The 16,346-nt window shown below is 38.4% G+C and overlaps 1 protein-coding gene across 1 annotated transcript; it reads left to right on the forward strand.

The window, feature by feature from the left end:
- Positions 1–258: 258 nt before the first annotated feature.
- On the forward strand, positions 259–15,510 carry LOC120528629. Its single transcript, XM_039752798.1, has 2 exons — positions 259–396; positions 14,733–15,510. The coding sequence occupies exon 2, from the start codon at positions 14,756–14,758 to the stop codon at positions 15,392–15,394; it is 639 nt and encodes a 212-aa protein (XP_039608732.1). The 5' UTR covers positions 259–396; positions 14,733–14,755; the 3' UTR covers positions 15,395–15,510.
- Positions 15,511–16,346: the final 836 nt, after the last annotated feature.

Raw genomic sequence — 16,346 nt, forward strand, 5'->3', positions numbered from 1 at the left:
TTGACAAACTCTTTATGAACCACAGCATGATCCAGTTTGCCTTACATTGAGGAACAGCTGATGTTCTTGTGAACTTGAAATTCTGCATTCATATGTGAAAAGCGTTGTGAAGGGCGTGACTGTTAAATTTGCAACTTTCTGAACAAAAACATAAATACAATTGTGTCATAAGTCTTTTGTACAGTTTTAAAAAGCATGCAGTAATTAAATTAATATTTTCATTCATTTGTAATCCTGCCAGCTAACAAACTCAAAAGTGGTTCAGGCTTCAAAAACAAAAGCCAGGATGTGATGCCTGGGTTGCCTGCAATGGACATACTCCTTTTGAACCCGAGACATCGATAGTCATGCACTGAGGATGGACTGGGCAAATGAGGACACATTATCACAGCAAAGGTAGGTACAAAAGGTGCTCACTGCTTTTTAATGAACAACTTTTTCTAAAACAAAGTGTACTGTTTCTTCATAAATAAATACATACAGTGCTCTACTGAGAAAATTTAAAAGAAGAGATAAGTAGCAATAAATATTCTGTTAAAACTAGGGATTAAAAACAAGTTAGCATTGGTGTTTTAAAATCCTCCATCAAGTGCTCACTATCTCGCTTTAATCTGACCCTGCTCACCCATCTCCCAGATCTCCCAGGTATGTTCAGTGAGGTCAAGACCCTCCTGTCCCGGCCACCATTCCTTGGCCTGACTCTTTCTTATGCTATAGTGTGAACTGAACCCCCAGAGTCCGATCACTCCTGCTTTCCACAGTACTAGAGGAGTGATTCGGTCCACCTCCTCACATAACTCGGGCACAATGAGCAGATACAGTTAAATATTACAGTAGTTCCAAATAAGCAACCTCTCCTTGTAATTCTGGGATTGGACCTGGCTTGTCTTAATCCTGAATAGAACTAAAGAGGTAGCATAAAGGACCCATGTACTTTCCCACACATCCATTAGGTAATTTTACAGGACAGATCAACTAAATAAAAAACATTGTGGTGGAATAGGTGTAAACTATTAACTGTGCCAGCTGTAACCAGACCCATGTAAATCAAGATGCACAGTGAAGAGCTGCGAGCACAGGTTCCACTAGAGAATGCCAGGCATGAATGACACCTTCATGGATTCTGTTTCTGTCAGTTTGATCAGAAACATGCGCACCAGTAGCCTGTTGGAGATCATTTTGTATGGCTCTGGCAGTGCTCCTACTGTCCCTCCTTGCACAAAAAGGATCAAATATCGGTCATGCTACTGGGTTGATGCACTTCTACAGCCCAGTCCAGCTCCCCTCGTGTAACAGCCCTTCTCCTAGTATCTCCTCGATGCTCTTGAGACTGTGCTGGGAGACACAGCAAACCTTCTATCAACAGCACATATGGATGTGCCGTCCTGAAAGAGCTGGACAACTTGAGCAACTTGAATTGGCTGCAGGTAGCACCTCAAACTACCAGTTGTGACAAGGGCACTTGCAAAATGCAAAACTAGAGAAGAATCAGTCAGGAAGGATAAGAAGAGAGCAACTGTCTGTGGCTACCACCTGCAAAACCATTCTCTTTTTGGGGGCGGTCTTGCTGTTGCCTCTTCAGTGCACCTGTTGTCACTTTCATTGGCACCAAAGGAGATGAAGTTGATTCACAATTACTTATGCTTCCTAACTGGACAGATTGATATCCCTAAAGTTTAACTGACTTGGTGTTAGACTGTGATGATTTAGTGTTCCCTAAAATTTTTGAACAGTTTCTATTAAAAAGCACTATCAATATCAAATGTTGTAAATTATGATATAAAAGGTAAACTAATTGTCACATTGTTACTAGTGTTTATTTATTTCACAGTTCACTCAAACTGCACCATGGACCCAGCACTGCTGTGGGGCAGCAGCACTAACCTTTTAACCAGTATGCTGCACTTATTGTTGTCTTATTGTGCTTCATATTTTGCTTGCAGTGATTTTTTTTAAATAAACAAAGAGATTGTCTTTTTTAAACCTGTATAGTGCAGAGTCTTTTGAGGACAAGCTAAGTTTGAGGTGTGTAGAAGCATTTACAAATGTAAAGGTTAATCTCTGGTCTTTGTTCTGCAGTTCTCATCACACCTAATTATTACATATATCAGTGTAGAATGCAAAGTGGAAATGTATAGAAAATGTGAACAATTACAAAAGAATCATTTTAAACTAAAAATAGTAATGACATTTAGAACATTCTCATTAACAATGTGATTTGAGTATATTTGCAAAATTGGAGTGTTAATAACTACTAATTTTAGTTCTTTTGTGTTTCATTAATAAACATTATTTTAAGATGCTTTATTAGCACAGAGTTATACATTTCTTAGAGACAGAGCACAGCCTGGTTTATTCAGGATAATTGGGTTTGGAAGTATAAAAATGTCTTTGAACACAGTGATTACTTATAATCAAAGTTAAATGTTGTTTCTAACAATATTTCTGCATAACATTTATAATAAATCCAAAGCAAAGGCTCACAAGATCATTTCCAACATTCAGATTTTTAAAAGGTGCATAGAAGCACATTGAGTGGTTGCTTTTAGTTTGTGTATAACTGTAGTATAAAGGATATCTCAGTTTCTTTGGTGTAAGTGATATGGAAAGATCTGCCTCATAAAATTGGAAAGACGTATTTTTAAATGGCAGCAAAACTAAATCCCTGCAGCATTTATGATGTTGAAGGTTTCATGTTATTTCCCATTTACTTGTCCTGGGAATACTGTCAAAGCAACAGGTCAAGCAGGGAAGATCAGACTTACCTATCTTGAATACTCCTTGTGTGGATTTCACAAGCATTTGCGGGTTAAATGTGAGCTGTAATCCTCCATGTGCTCCTGAGTAGGGTCTGGAATGTATTTTCCAGGAGCTATTGTATATGTCCTCATGAGAGGCTCAAACGACCTCAAACAAACCCTTAATCCAAAGCAGCAGAGGCTCTGTCAGAGTCACAAAGATTGAACCTACTACTCTAAAGAAAATCTTCATTTTTGCACAAGATAGAAACTCTAGATTTTAAAAGATATGCATTTTAAGCAATACATTGATCGCATCCATTTCATGTTCATTCCACTGCCAGTAGCAGAGTCTCTGTCATACAAAGACTCGTGATCCTGTCTTTGGTCTTGTGTCAGTTTGATCCTCATTATTTGCAGGAAGCAAGTAAGACCTTTCCAAAATTAAAACATTACTTCAGATGTGGATGTGCTGATTCTCACCCTGATATTTCCAAACTCAGGTGTGCACCATGCCAGTGCATGCAGGAAAGAAGCGTTGGATCATTCCAAGTGGACATCATCAGCCACAAACAGCCAAAATGGTCATGGCCCCATACACAATACCCTCCGCACCTTATCTGTGTGCTGAATATAGAATGGTCAGACAGTTGAAAATAGAGAGTGAAGAACAGGAGAAAGTATGGAGAAAAAAGCACAAAGTAAGGGTCAAAACCATAAGTCAAAACTGAGAATCATCAGAGCCAAATCACAAAATCAAAAAAATCAAATTCAACTTGTGTCAAGAAATCCGTAATCAAAATTGTCAAAAGTAAATTGACTGTGTTTGATCATTTGGATATTGAAGGAGTCTTTAAAGGACATTTCTACCATTAAGCCTGAGGACGTCATGGGATAAAGAAACAAACTCCATTAAATGCAATGCCAATCACCAAAACAAAATGGCGTTGGAAAAGATGGTAAAAAATATTCCTGAGAAGGGTGAAAAGTATATCTAATATGTAATCCTATCTTCTCCCATTAGTACAGATTACAAACCTCTACATACTTTCCCCACCTTCCACACAACTTTGAAAAGGCACATTAACCAAGATGCAAGATAACAAGGTTATTATAGTTTTGCATTTTTATATTAGTTTTTATTTCAATATTTTAGTTTTAGTTTTTCCTTCATTGTGTATTTTTAGTTTTAATTTAGTTTTTATTTCACAAAGACATTTCTGTTTTAATTATATAGGTATTAGTTTCAGTTTTAGTTTTAGTAATATGGTTAAAGAGCTGCTATGGAGTTTAGTTTTGTGTCACAATCAGACAGAACTGTACACTTAACAGGTTTGGATATGATATGATATATGAGTTTAAAGGTTTACTACACTACATAGTTTACTATCTGGTTCTTTCTGATTAAAACAATCATAATAAAAACCAAACACTGAATATGAACAATTTTATACAGTTTTACAATTTTTTAAATATTTTCAATGTCATTTTTGCTGAAGAAATGTGTGCTGACTGTTGGCACTTTTTATCTTTTCTTTTTTTTGCACAGAATTGGCCAATTCTTGATTAAATTTAGTTGAATTTTAAGGCTTGAGGGTTTTTGTACTCTAAATATCTACATCACATAATATATCCTGCTCCAAGACAATGTGCTTACAATTAATGCCTTCAATACTGCATTCAAAAATCTCCCATATTTTGGCTTTATTTTCTACCAGCCATACTGTTCTCTGATTCTATCTCACACACATAAAATTTAAAGACAGAATTTTGCCACCTGAAGGCTGAAAAAGATATATATATAAAAAAAAAAAAATCTACTGTGCTCTGATAGATGTGATCATGAAAATCATGGGGGCTTGGGAAAAACAGGGCTCTTAGGCTTGAATCAGTGTGTAGACCCCACCTAGCTAGTGTCAAGGTTAGGGGCAATGAGGCTTGAATAGCCCATGCATAAGAACAGTAAACCCATAATGAGCAGAGTATGAGCAGGTAATAGGAGTATGGACAGCCACAGAACAACAGAAACATCATCTGAGATTAGGAACAAAATATTCATTTTCTAAACCCGCTTATCCAGAGCAGGATCACAAGAAACCTGGAGTCTACCCCAGCAGGTTTGGATACAATTCAGGAAAAAATCCCTGGTATGCAATATGTATGATATGGCTGATGTTAAGAACAAAAATAGTATGATATTTCTATTGAGAGAGAGAGAGAGAGAGAGAGAGAGAGAGAGAGAGAGAGAGAGAGAGAGAGACAAATTGAAAAAAGGGGGACAACATAATTCTGCTACTGGATTATTTTCACAATAACAGGTATTTTGAACTGTGAATGTAAACTAAATAAAGATAAATTAATAAATGAAGAATAAATACAAAAATACATTATTAGATTTAGTTTTTCACCAGTTGGCACACTCTCTTCACTTATTATTGTCAACAAAATTCATGTAACTGAGAAATAAATTGAAACGTTACTCACTCATGTGATTTTTCTGTCCATACAGTAAAGGTTTTGTTGACCAACACATTCCGACTTCAGGCGTTTGAATTACATCTTGATATATAAGAAGCGCCACGAAATGTGGCAGCTCATCATAACGGACACAAGACTCACATGCAGCCTGGAATTTGGCTTAGTGTGTGCCACTGTAATAGTTGCTGTTTACATACTGTATTTTGGGCTCAGTCAGAATTACAGCTAACATGCTGAAATTCTGTAAGGGATTATCTGTATCTAATACTAATACTCTTGAGCCCCAAAAATCCAGTGAATGGATGCATTGAAAACTACCAAACACATTCAAAGCAAAACCATCATCTTGGTATTCTTCAATAACACTTGAACCAGAATATGTCATGCTGTCACTACGAGCTCCTGCAGAACTGTCACTATTCTCATACAGTACTGTATTCAGCTTGCTCTGTCACCACAAATACTTTGCAGACACCCGCCCTCCTTCATCAGCCACCGATCATTGGATGAATATATGTGGGTGGCTCATGGTGGATGACTTTCTGTTTTAATGTTAAAATTTACGAAGGTTAAAGCAGTCGTTCTCAACCTGTGGGGTGGGCCCCCCTAGGGGGGCGTGAAGTAACAAAAAGGGGGGCGCCAAGATGTGAAAAAAAGCATCTGTTGAAACCAAAACAAATTAACTTAAACTACATTCTGATACTAGAACAATAAATATAGAGTTAGATAAATGTCGATAAAAGTTAAGTAGGTATAATAAGATATGCATCTACATTTTAAAAAAATTTTAGGGGCGGCGCAATTAAAACTGTTATGAAAACTCGGGTCGCAAATACTTAAAAGTTGAGAAACGCTCATGCAATTCTTATTAATATATTTAGAAAAATTTTGGGATCCGCAGTCCCAGTGTAACCCTTGTGTAAGTCCAGTTGTGACAAAACTATTATTTTATTTCCATTAGTCTTTCCAGCTACTTTAATAGTTTTGTTTAGTTTTAGTTTTTCATTTCAGTTTTGTTAATTATTTTATTTCAGTTTACTAAAATGTTTTATTAATAGATTCAGTTTTGATTTAAGTTTTCATTAATTACAACAACCTTGGTCCAGTTACCTGCATTGTGAGGAAGTGTCAGTGGCGCGATTCCCTGTGGGTGATCCAGCTTGCAGGATTGTCATTATTGAGGACTTGAACGGCTGGACCAGGCCAAGGCGATGCCCACGTAACACCTGGCTGTGACAGCTAGATGGTTGTTTCTGGGGGTGGGACTGAACTATATGTCTTCCCCTGGGTGTTGCCAACCGGGATCCCAAGCTGTTCTGTTGTATAGTGGGTGCAGCAACACACTGTACCAGTGTGTGCTGCCCACCTTGACCTGATCTGACTATCTTCCTATGGCTTCTGGTTGGAGTGAATAAAGGGACTGGTAGAAGTGTTGAAATGCCTATTGGCAGCAGACAAAAAATATCCCTAGAGATGTTTCTTATTTCACCATGACAGAATAGGCCTGTGGCTAAAAGTACTCCAAGAAGGCACTCCCTGGAGGGGATGACAGAATTGTTCATAATGGCATCCAATTTTGCCACCATCATCCTTTCCACAACAACCTCCAGAGTGTCCCAAGTTAGTCCTGCAATGGAGTTGACTTTACTAATTGGTTTGTTCAGGCATTTGGCTTCACCTGAACTCAAGTTCCTTCCCCATGAGACCACAGCAACAACAACAACAATAACAATTATTTATATAGCACATTTTCATACAAAAAAATGTAGCTCAAAGTGCTTTACAAAATGAAGAATAGAAAAATAAGACACAGTAAGAAAAGAAAATAAGTCAACATTAATTAACATAGAATAAGTAAGGTCCGATGGCCAGGGTGGACAGAAAAAACAAAAAAAAAAAACTCCAGAACAATACACTGTTACAATACACTGACTGAAAATTACTGGTAAAACATTTCCAGTAGCTTGCTGCATGCATCAAAAGACCTGAGTCTCCTTAGGAAGTATGGGCTACTCTGGCCCTTCTTATACAGCCCCAGTATGTTGTTGGATCAGTCCAGTTTGCTGTTCATATGGACCCCTTGATACTATATTTTCTCAGATGATGACAACGTAAGAGGATATTACAATGAACTGATGCCAATGAAGCCAGATCAGGCACCAGCACAAATTGTTTGATTGATTGTTTGTGATGTAAATGGTGTGTGAACTTGTACAGCTTGCTAATCTTTAGCAAAGAGTGACAGATAGTATTAGTTATGTAAGTTAATTAGAGAAATATGCACATATACAGGAAAATTCAGGCACAGCCCCAGATAAATAGTCATGCTACTGAAGCAGAATAGTACATATTATTTTTAAATTATCATTATTTTAGAATATCACTGTTTATATGTATTGACATGAAAGACAGAACATATGATAGATAAGACCAGCAAATGTAACACAGAGTTTCTCTGGAATTTTTTGATTTCACGAGCTTTTTCATTTACTATTTCTCTTTTTGTAATTTTACCATGATGTCAAAGTCAGTTTTCTTTTGGTTGGCCATGGCTGAGAAATGGCAAAACCTTTGGGTGACGATCAAACGCTGTTTACTTTCCAAGTTAAAAAAGCTTGTAAAAGTTAAAAGTTTAAATGACACTGTCAGTCATCATTTTGCTGCATGGTAATAAATAAATACAAGGCGAGTCTTTAAGTGGTTGCTTATTAGCTACTTAAAATACTATTTTTATCTTGGCAAAGGTAAAGCAGTTTTATAATATCCACACTTCAAGGATCATCACTCTTCTTTGCACATCACATATTTTGCTTAAAGGTTACAGTTCCTTTTGTGAGGTGGAAACGCAACACATGAAAGTGGCCTAGGGTCTACATCATACAGGAGCTCAGTGGTTCCTGAATACAAGGTTCCTGTGGCGGGAACATAGTTATTGATTTTGCCATGTGGTCCTTTAATCTGTGTCCGTTATCTGAGTCCTTTTGGGACATTGTATTCCTTGGTTCTATTGAAAGTGTTAAACACCTTGCCTTTGCAGCTTCAAAAGGAAAGGCATGACTCTTTCTGTAATACTGAAGTTCCCTTCATGTAGTAAAGCTTTTTCTTAGTCTTGCAAGACTTAGCTCATTTTCTGACACAGAGCTTAAACGTGGAAGAGAGGAGTTTCATAGATAATGACTGTAGCTGATGTGACAATGACACTATACAAGCACTCGACCCAACAAACCACAACCACAGACAGATGCAGGAGGCACAGTGATAAAACAAATAAATGTTTTTATTTCTTTTTCCTCGCCTGTGGGCAACACCTTCCTCGTTCTCCACAGGCACAACACAGTCCCACAAGCACATCTGGGTGTGGCGGAAGAGCTACTCTGTAGGGCTCAGCAGCAGCTACAGCACCCCCTGGCAGCGCCCATGGATCCCAACAGGACTGCACCAAACTCTAACTCCCATGAAGCCCTGCAGGAGTTCTAGGCACCGCTGCAACCCAGGGGAGGCTGCCATCTAGTGTCCCGGGGGAGGTACTGTCCTAGCCAGACTTGCTCCACCGGTCCATACAGTAAAGAGGAATCCCGGCTGGACAAGGACCCCAGCCATCTGTGACACTGTGTTTACCCAAAATTACCTAAGTTCTGCAGCTTCAGTATGTGTCATGGGATTCTGGCAAAATCTTAACGCGTTGAAATGATTCCACAGACAAAATATCTTCATTTTTTAAACCTAGTAAAAACTCAAAGTAAAACAGTTCACACAAAAATATAAAAAAATGGTATTGCAAAGGAAAGAAGAGTTCTTTGTAATAGCTTATAAATCTTGTTTCATTTCTTTTAGTTTGTTTATACAGCCGGAACATTTCTAAACAGAAAACTGTATGCTTATCCCATTTTCATACTGCTGGCAATGGTGCCTATTCTAAACAACAACTGACTTAATTAACACACTGCATCTCAAATATAGCAAGAAAGTGGTATCTCATATTAACTTACAGGAGGTAAAAGACTATTCCATTGTCTATGGCTATGAAATAAAATTATATTCTGTTTAAATTAAGCGAATACTAAAATGAGTTTAACTTAAAAGTATGAACTTTCTAAGATTGGCTCTTACAATGACTTCTCAGTTTCACTACTTCATTGTCACATCAACAAATTGATTAGAATTTAGCTCAGTGCATTTCTCATTCACAGCATGTTCAAGGAGATTTCAGAGTATCCTGCTCTAAGAGCTCCAAGAGAATATCTCTCAGGCTCAAAGATGATGTTTTAATTATCAAGAAATAAAGTGGATGGGCTTGCTTGCTCCAAGGACAGTGGGTTAGCTTCTTGTCCCCAAGAGTCTGCTTAAGCCTCCAAAAAAAAGTCAAGAAATGTATGCAACTATATTGTACAGGACAGTATATCCTCTTCTGATTAGATGAGAATCTGTTTTCTAGTACGGGTAAATGACTGCTTATAGGTGACTGATTGTGTCTGTCAAAGCTTTAGTTGAGGTGGGCTGGTGCCCTGCCCAGTGTTTGTTTCCTGCTTTGCGCCCTGTGTTGGCTGGGATTGGCTCCAGCAGACCCCTATGACCCCGTAGTTAGGATATAGCGGGTTGGATAATGGATGGATGGATAGTTAAAATTAATTCCAGCCAAATAAAATATTTCAAAAGACAAACTGAAATGCTGAGGATAATGGAGTAACTGGAATGACACAATTGAGATCACATTTATAGGCAAAACATGGAGAAGAAAAATAGTTAAATGAATTCATGACCTAATTTGTAGGATGGGGGACCACAAATATAGTATTTAGTTGAGTAATGGGGAGCCTGCATAGAAGGAGGCTGCGAACACCACCACTTAAAAACATTTAATATGTTTTATTAAATGTATCATTCGTAGTGAATTAACAAGGGTAAAACAAAGCAGAATCAGGAAGTTGTCTTTAATGGAGAGCATTTCTGATGTATTAAGATGCCACCCAGAAATTCTACAGATTTGTTCCATTTTCTTATTTTCTAACTGTAACATTAAAATGTATTTCATGTGGAATCCCAGGTAAACTGAGCTTTCATTTTAAAAAAAAAAACATTATACATTGTTTTTGCAATTTTAGTTGCACTAGCTTAAACAGTCTGGCCATCCATTGTCTAGACTCCATTTAATATAATTACAAGGTCATAGGGACCCACATTATATACAATACAATTTATTTGTGTACAGCCCAAAATCACACAAGAAGTGCCGCAATGGGCTTTAACAAGGCCTGCCTCCTGACAGCCCACCAGCCTTGATTCTCTAAGAAGACTTTTTGGAAATTTTGGAAAGGCAGTTCAAAAAGAGACCCCTTTCCAGGTAGGTTGGGCGTGCAGTGGGAGTCAAAAAGAAGGGGGTCAATACAATACACAGAACAGAACAAATCCTCAATACAGTATAAAAATAAAAATTTTAGAAGTACGGAGTAGAATTTAACAGTAGATGATATCACATAATATGATTTGGATTTGTTTAGAGTCCTGGAGACCTCCGCCATCAAGCTGCCTCCCCAATTTGACCATTCCACAGCTGAAATAGCGCTAATCCGATGAAAGGACTCCTCTTTCCCAAGATTCCTGCGATCCTCCATCAGGGATGACTTTACAAAACAACTTGGCAGGTGGGCCGCGGCACCAAGTGCCACATTTGAGTACTGAGAATTATATTCTAGCAGCATCTAGCATCGCAGGTCAAGGATTGCCTCTAGTTGCCACATTTAGGCTCCAATGGTGACATTTTGCAATATTATGCCACTTCCAATAATTTATGACTCCTTCTGCTTTCAAGTTGCTGAAACTGAGATAGAATGAACAGAATCCATCCATCCATATTCCAACCCGCTGAATCCGAATACAGGGTCACGGGGGTCTGCTGGAGCCAATCTCAGCCAACACAGGGCACAAGGCAGGAACCAATCCTGGGCAGGGTGCCAACCCACTGCAGGACACACACAAACACACTCTAGGGCCAATTTAGAATTGCCAATCCACCTAACCTGCATGTCTTTGGATTGTGGGAGGAAACCCACGCAGACATGGGGAGAACATGCAAACTCCACGCCGGGAGGACCCGGGAAGCGAACCCAGGTCTCCTAACTGCGAGGCAGCAGCGCTACCACTGCACCACCGTGCCACCCCTTGAACAGAATCATAAAGGCTTATTTTCAGAATGAGGTGAATTCCTGAAAAATCATTGATCTGTACCTCGCATATGGGTGGAACAAAAAAAGATATGATGGTGTTCAGTTTTAGTTTATGCAAGTCAAAGGTCCACAGATGTGGCAGCCACAAATTTTTTATAGATATAAACAATCATAAAAACTAAAATATAAATACTAATAAAGTAAAATGACATGAAAAACTGCATATATGTTTTTAAACATGAAGTTCACTGTTTTTGACATATGAGCTGGCCATAGGCACATTATAAATCTTATCGACCTAATACTTATCTTAGTAATAAAAGAAAAGAAGAAGTGCTTTTTGAATTACTGCAGTAGGAATCTACTTTACAGTGTATTGTCATGCATGTGAGCTTTGGCTATGTTTTATGGTTCTGGGATCGAGTTATAATATGGTGAAGGAATTGGATATGACACTACCACTAACAAAATTTCCATTTGCTTTAGAGTGGAGGAGAAATATCTGTAGAACGAATGATGTCACTTTCATGCTGAACACCAACCACTTCATTGATTCCACTACTATCTCAGCCTATAAACTCCCCATCCCAGGAACTCCACTTCAGCCTGGACCTAGCTTTCCAGTGGAACAGATCTCTATGAAAAAAAATAATTAAATCATGCTAATGTTGATATATCCTTCTTTGGCATTTTTACCATCAGTTTCAACTTAGATGTTAAAAGGGGTCAACCCTGGTGCTCCAAACCTTGTTTTTTTTCTGTTTTCCTATTTCACAATATAGCACATTATATCACATCTAGTTGGGAAGCTAGTTGCATCTTAATTTTTGTTTTTGTCTCCTGTGGTTTGTGTGTGACTTATTTATGTGAGGAGGCTCAATGCAGCACTTGGACACCAGGTCACTTAAAGAAGCACAACATTTCTCACTCTTGATTTCTCAGACTTGTTTGCTTCATTGCTCCCTAGAGCTGAGTGCAAGGGTTCCTCCTTGGTCATTTCAACTTACGGATGCTGACTTGGGTACTGGTGAAAAGGCTCCTTGTCATCAGAGGACCCTGGGCACATGTCCAGAATGACCTGATTGTAGATCTGCCCTGTCCCAACAAATAAAAAACAGTAATAAAATATTTAATAAATGATTGCCACTGAACTATTAAGTGTCTATATATTTTCTGTTGCTCTACAAATAAAGTAATAGAAAACCTAACACCATGCCAAATTAAGTAATTTTCCTCCAGGACAACAGACCACACATGGCCAAGAACCAGTCAGGAATGAAATCTTGGAGAATTAGCTCAAGGACAAGACACTTGGTTGCCTTACTTGTTTTTGTCTCTGCACATAATCCCAGACTGGCTTGATGATGCTGAAATCAGTGGTGAAAGGATGTGAAAATTGGGCCATGTTAAACTTCAACATGTAAGTGGGAGGCCCGGGTATTTCCTGCCAGGCTGCTGAGTAGAATAAGTGGAGGCCTTTTACCATGGTCAGTACCTAGAATATCTGCCCTTCTGTGGGCTTTGCAATGTTCACCATTGCAGTGGTCTCAAAGATCAACAGAGGGCACTGTAACTTTGTGTCCCAGAGACTTTACGTATGCCACTACTGCTTTCCAAAATAATTTTAAGTTTGGCCTGAAGTCAGGAGGTGAAGTTGAGCAAATAATCAGCTGGCTGAAAGAGAAAAGAGAAAGAAAGAAATGGGAGGTGGGAAGGGAGTGTTTTTTGTGCAGTACTATAGTGGGAGAATTGGTGGATTTGTTTTGTCTGATCCCTTTGTCTATCCATCTCCTGTGGGATCAGTTTTGGAGGACCTAACAGTTAATCTCAACAGCTTAATTCTAACCTTGCAAATCATTACGTTCTGCCACAGAAATTCTTCAATTTACAGGGCTATGTCACCTTACATGGACTCAATTTAACATCGACAATGTAAACGCTATGACAGAATGGCCCATAACAGAGGTGCAGAAGGCAGCAACTGCATGATCTCCCAGATTACATCCTCATAGATCTTCTTTATGTCTATTAACATAAAGCTGAGAACAACAAACTTCTGTGACCACTTAAATGTGTACATGGAATAAGAACTACTCTGCTTTTCCATAGTCAGGACAGAACCGGCATTGTTCCTCTTAAAGGCTGCACTATTCATCAGAAGGTCTATTGCAATGTCCAGACATAGGGTCTTCCAGAAAGCTATGTGTATGGTGTATTATTATCTGAAGAAAGCTCTTTAAAAGTTTGGAAAAATAGGCAAAGCCTCCAACTCTCTTTAGCATTAGTAATAATAATAATGACAATGCATTTAATTTTATTTATGTAACACCTCTCCAATGCTCAGAGCACTCCAGCAACATTCAGAAGTTGGAAGGGTTCTTCTGCTAATGTTAGATTGCCTCAGCCCATCTCATACATTATGTAATGTTTAATAAGTGGTGCAGTGCTTAGTAGAAGAACTCATTTTAAAGTATCAACTGTAATTTATCCTACTAATTACTGCCATCTTTTATAGCAATTCCATCATTTCACCTCTTAAATTCCATTTGTCTAAAATGAAAAGATTCAGCTCCTTCAGAATTCTCTTGTAGCTCATTCTCCAAAGTCCAGTAATGTATTTAATAGCTTTTCTCTGGACTTCCTCTGGCACTGTTGGTTTTCTAGATACACTATAAATATCTTCAAATTTTTATGCCATATCCCTTACAGAGCCATGGACAATTTGTTTACCACTTTTTTACTTTTATACTAGTTTACACTACAGGTATTTTTAATTATTTATTCTTATGCCATTTTTAAAATGTACTGCATAAAAACCTGAACTCTTAGCATTGAAGTTTTACTAATAATTTCAGTGGGTTGTTGGCTCCAAATATTTGACAATTAGTCTTACTTACCTGCCCTTTTACTTTTTCTGCCTCATGAAGGCTTTGGGATTTTTAACAAGAAAACATTTGTAGCTTCACCGTGTATTGGCAGATTTGTACATGTAAATCTCCACACAATGAATTCTTATAATTGCTAGGAAAGGAGATAGACTGGAGCATGATGTGTGTATATGGCAGATCGAGGATCATGGACCAGCTGACAGGTATGGAAATAACATGTATTAAAATGCTGCAATTCAGCTCCTGTGGGAAACCCTGAAAAAAAAGTTATGGTACCGATTAATTACTGTATTTTGCAAAAAATCCATTTTTTAAAATTGTGCCTTAAGTAACTTGTGAGGGGTCAAATAAGGGTTTTTTTTCGTGATTCTAAGTTGATTGTTAGCATTTATATTTCACCACAAACACTCCATTGTGGAAAAATAATTTATATATATATGTATATCTTATATTCTACTTTGCAGGACATTTGAGTCTACCAATATGAATGATGAAGATGTTACTCCACCTTTGCTTAATCTGTGAAGGCCCGGATACACCAGTTCAGAGGCTCACACAGGCAACTCCAAAGGGCTACTCTACGTTTTTGAAACATCCAGAAGCAGTCAAAAATGCTACATTTGTTGAATGTATGAAGGAGGCTCAAAAGGAAGGAAAACTGAGGTACCACTTGAAGTGTAAAAATGATCTGTACAACAACTTTGTTGAGATCACTAAGAAGTCAGCTCAAGTATCAAAGGCAGAGAAAGAGTCATCAAAGTTGAAGAGAAGACACACTTTCTCTGAATTCAATGCATCTACTGCCTGTAGTTCTACAAGTTCACAGTCAGTTCACCTCCTGTATAAGGATGTATGCATTCTTTGCAACCAACCCGCTCAGCTCTACAAAACTAATCCAGCAGAAACTAGAAAGAAATATAGAGTACCAGATAATTTGACTCCAGATAAACTGAAGGCAAGCTTGGTGAAGACAGCACAGAGTTGCGGGGATGACTGGGGCACTGAAGTCATTGGACGCCTGGAAGGGATCAACGACTTGGTAGCAGAAGAAAGTGGTTTTTTGAGAGAGGTGAGCATTATTCCAAGAAGAGGAAAGAAAAAGGAAGAGAGGACAGAGGAAAATTGATAAGGAGCGAGATGCAGTTTTTTAGTGAATTCTGTGAATGGTTTGACTCAGAATTAGAACATGGGGTGATGATGCTTGACCAAGACCACAAAAAACTGCAGGAGTTTGATCAGTCACCAGATAAGAGCCTCTGTTATTCAAAGTATTGGCTAAAGATAAAACTCCAAGAGAAATACCGTGATACCTTGTAATTCACCAGACAGGAGAGAAGGGCAGATGTGCTCTGTCTCAAAGATGGCACCGACAAAATTCTGCGAGAGCATCATGCTAATCTTGAACATGGAGATGAGAAGACTCAGATCATAAAGACGGCACTCAAGTTCATTTTCAATGACATTGCCATGATTGATCTAGATCCGAAGTTATACCCCAATTCACACAGTATGACTAACATCGATAATCAGCTGGCACTTGTTCCTGAGAGCCTTCAGATGTTCTTGAGACCGATTGTCAAGACAGATGAAAGAGTTGCCGTTTGGGGTCAGAACTTTATTAAGGCATGTCGCCCTCGGTCAGGAGAACAGTAGAGCCCCGAGAAGTCGCGGTTTAGGGTTTGCAGACTCAGTCGTTTGTGGATTTTTCCTTAGAACCTAACTATTAATTGTTAGCAGAAAGCGCAAATATCCTTTGCAATTTTTTATGCCTTTTTTCATGGCAATACTGTGCTGTAGAGAGAACAGGAAGCAACCGCTGAGGGAAACGTGGTTTGGGATGGTGAAAGTAGCCAATCCGAGAGCGTTATTCATTTCTCCTTGCTGCTGATTGATTGCTTCCCTGTGAAGTAATTCCAGCTGAGTGTCCTCGTGTTTTCTATTTTGTTATTGTATTTATTTTGTTATTCTTAAACGCACACAATGTCGCAGAATCGCCCAGCAGCATCTAAGGCTTCTGGCACTGAGCTTAAGCGCCAGAAGAAGTTTAAAACACTCCAGGAGAAGTTTGAACTACTGGA

Source organism: Polypterus senegalus, chromosome 4 (assembly GCF_016835505.1).
Source record: "Polypterus senegalus isolate Bchr_013 chromosome 4, ASM1683550v1, whole genome shotgun sequence".
Lineage (NCBI taxonomy): Eukaryota > Metazoa > Chordata > Cladistia > Polypteriformes > Polypteridae > Polypterus > Polypterus senegalus.

Bases quoted from the DNA above. Each gene is read 5' to 3' on its own strand.
- LOC120528629 (XM_039752798.1), top strand. From the start codon at position 14,756: ATGATGAAGATGTTACTCCACCTTTGCTTAATCTGTGAAGGCCCGGAT.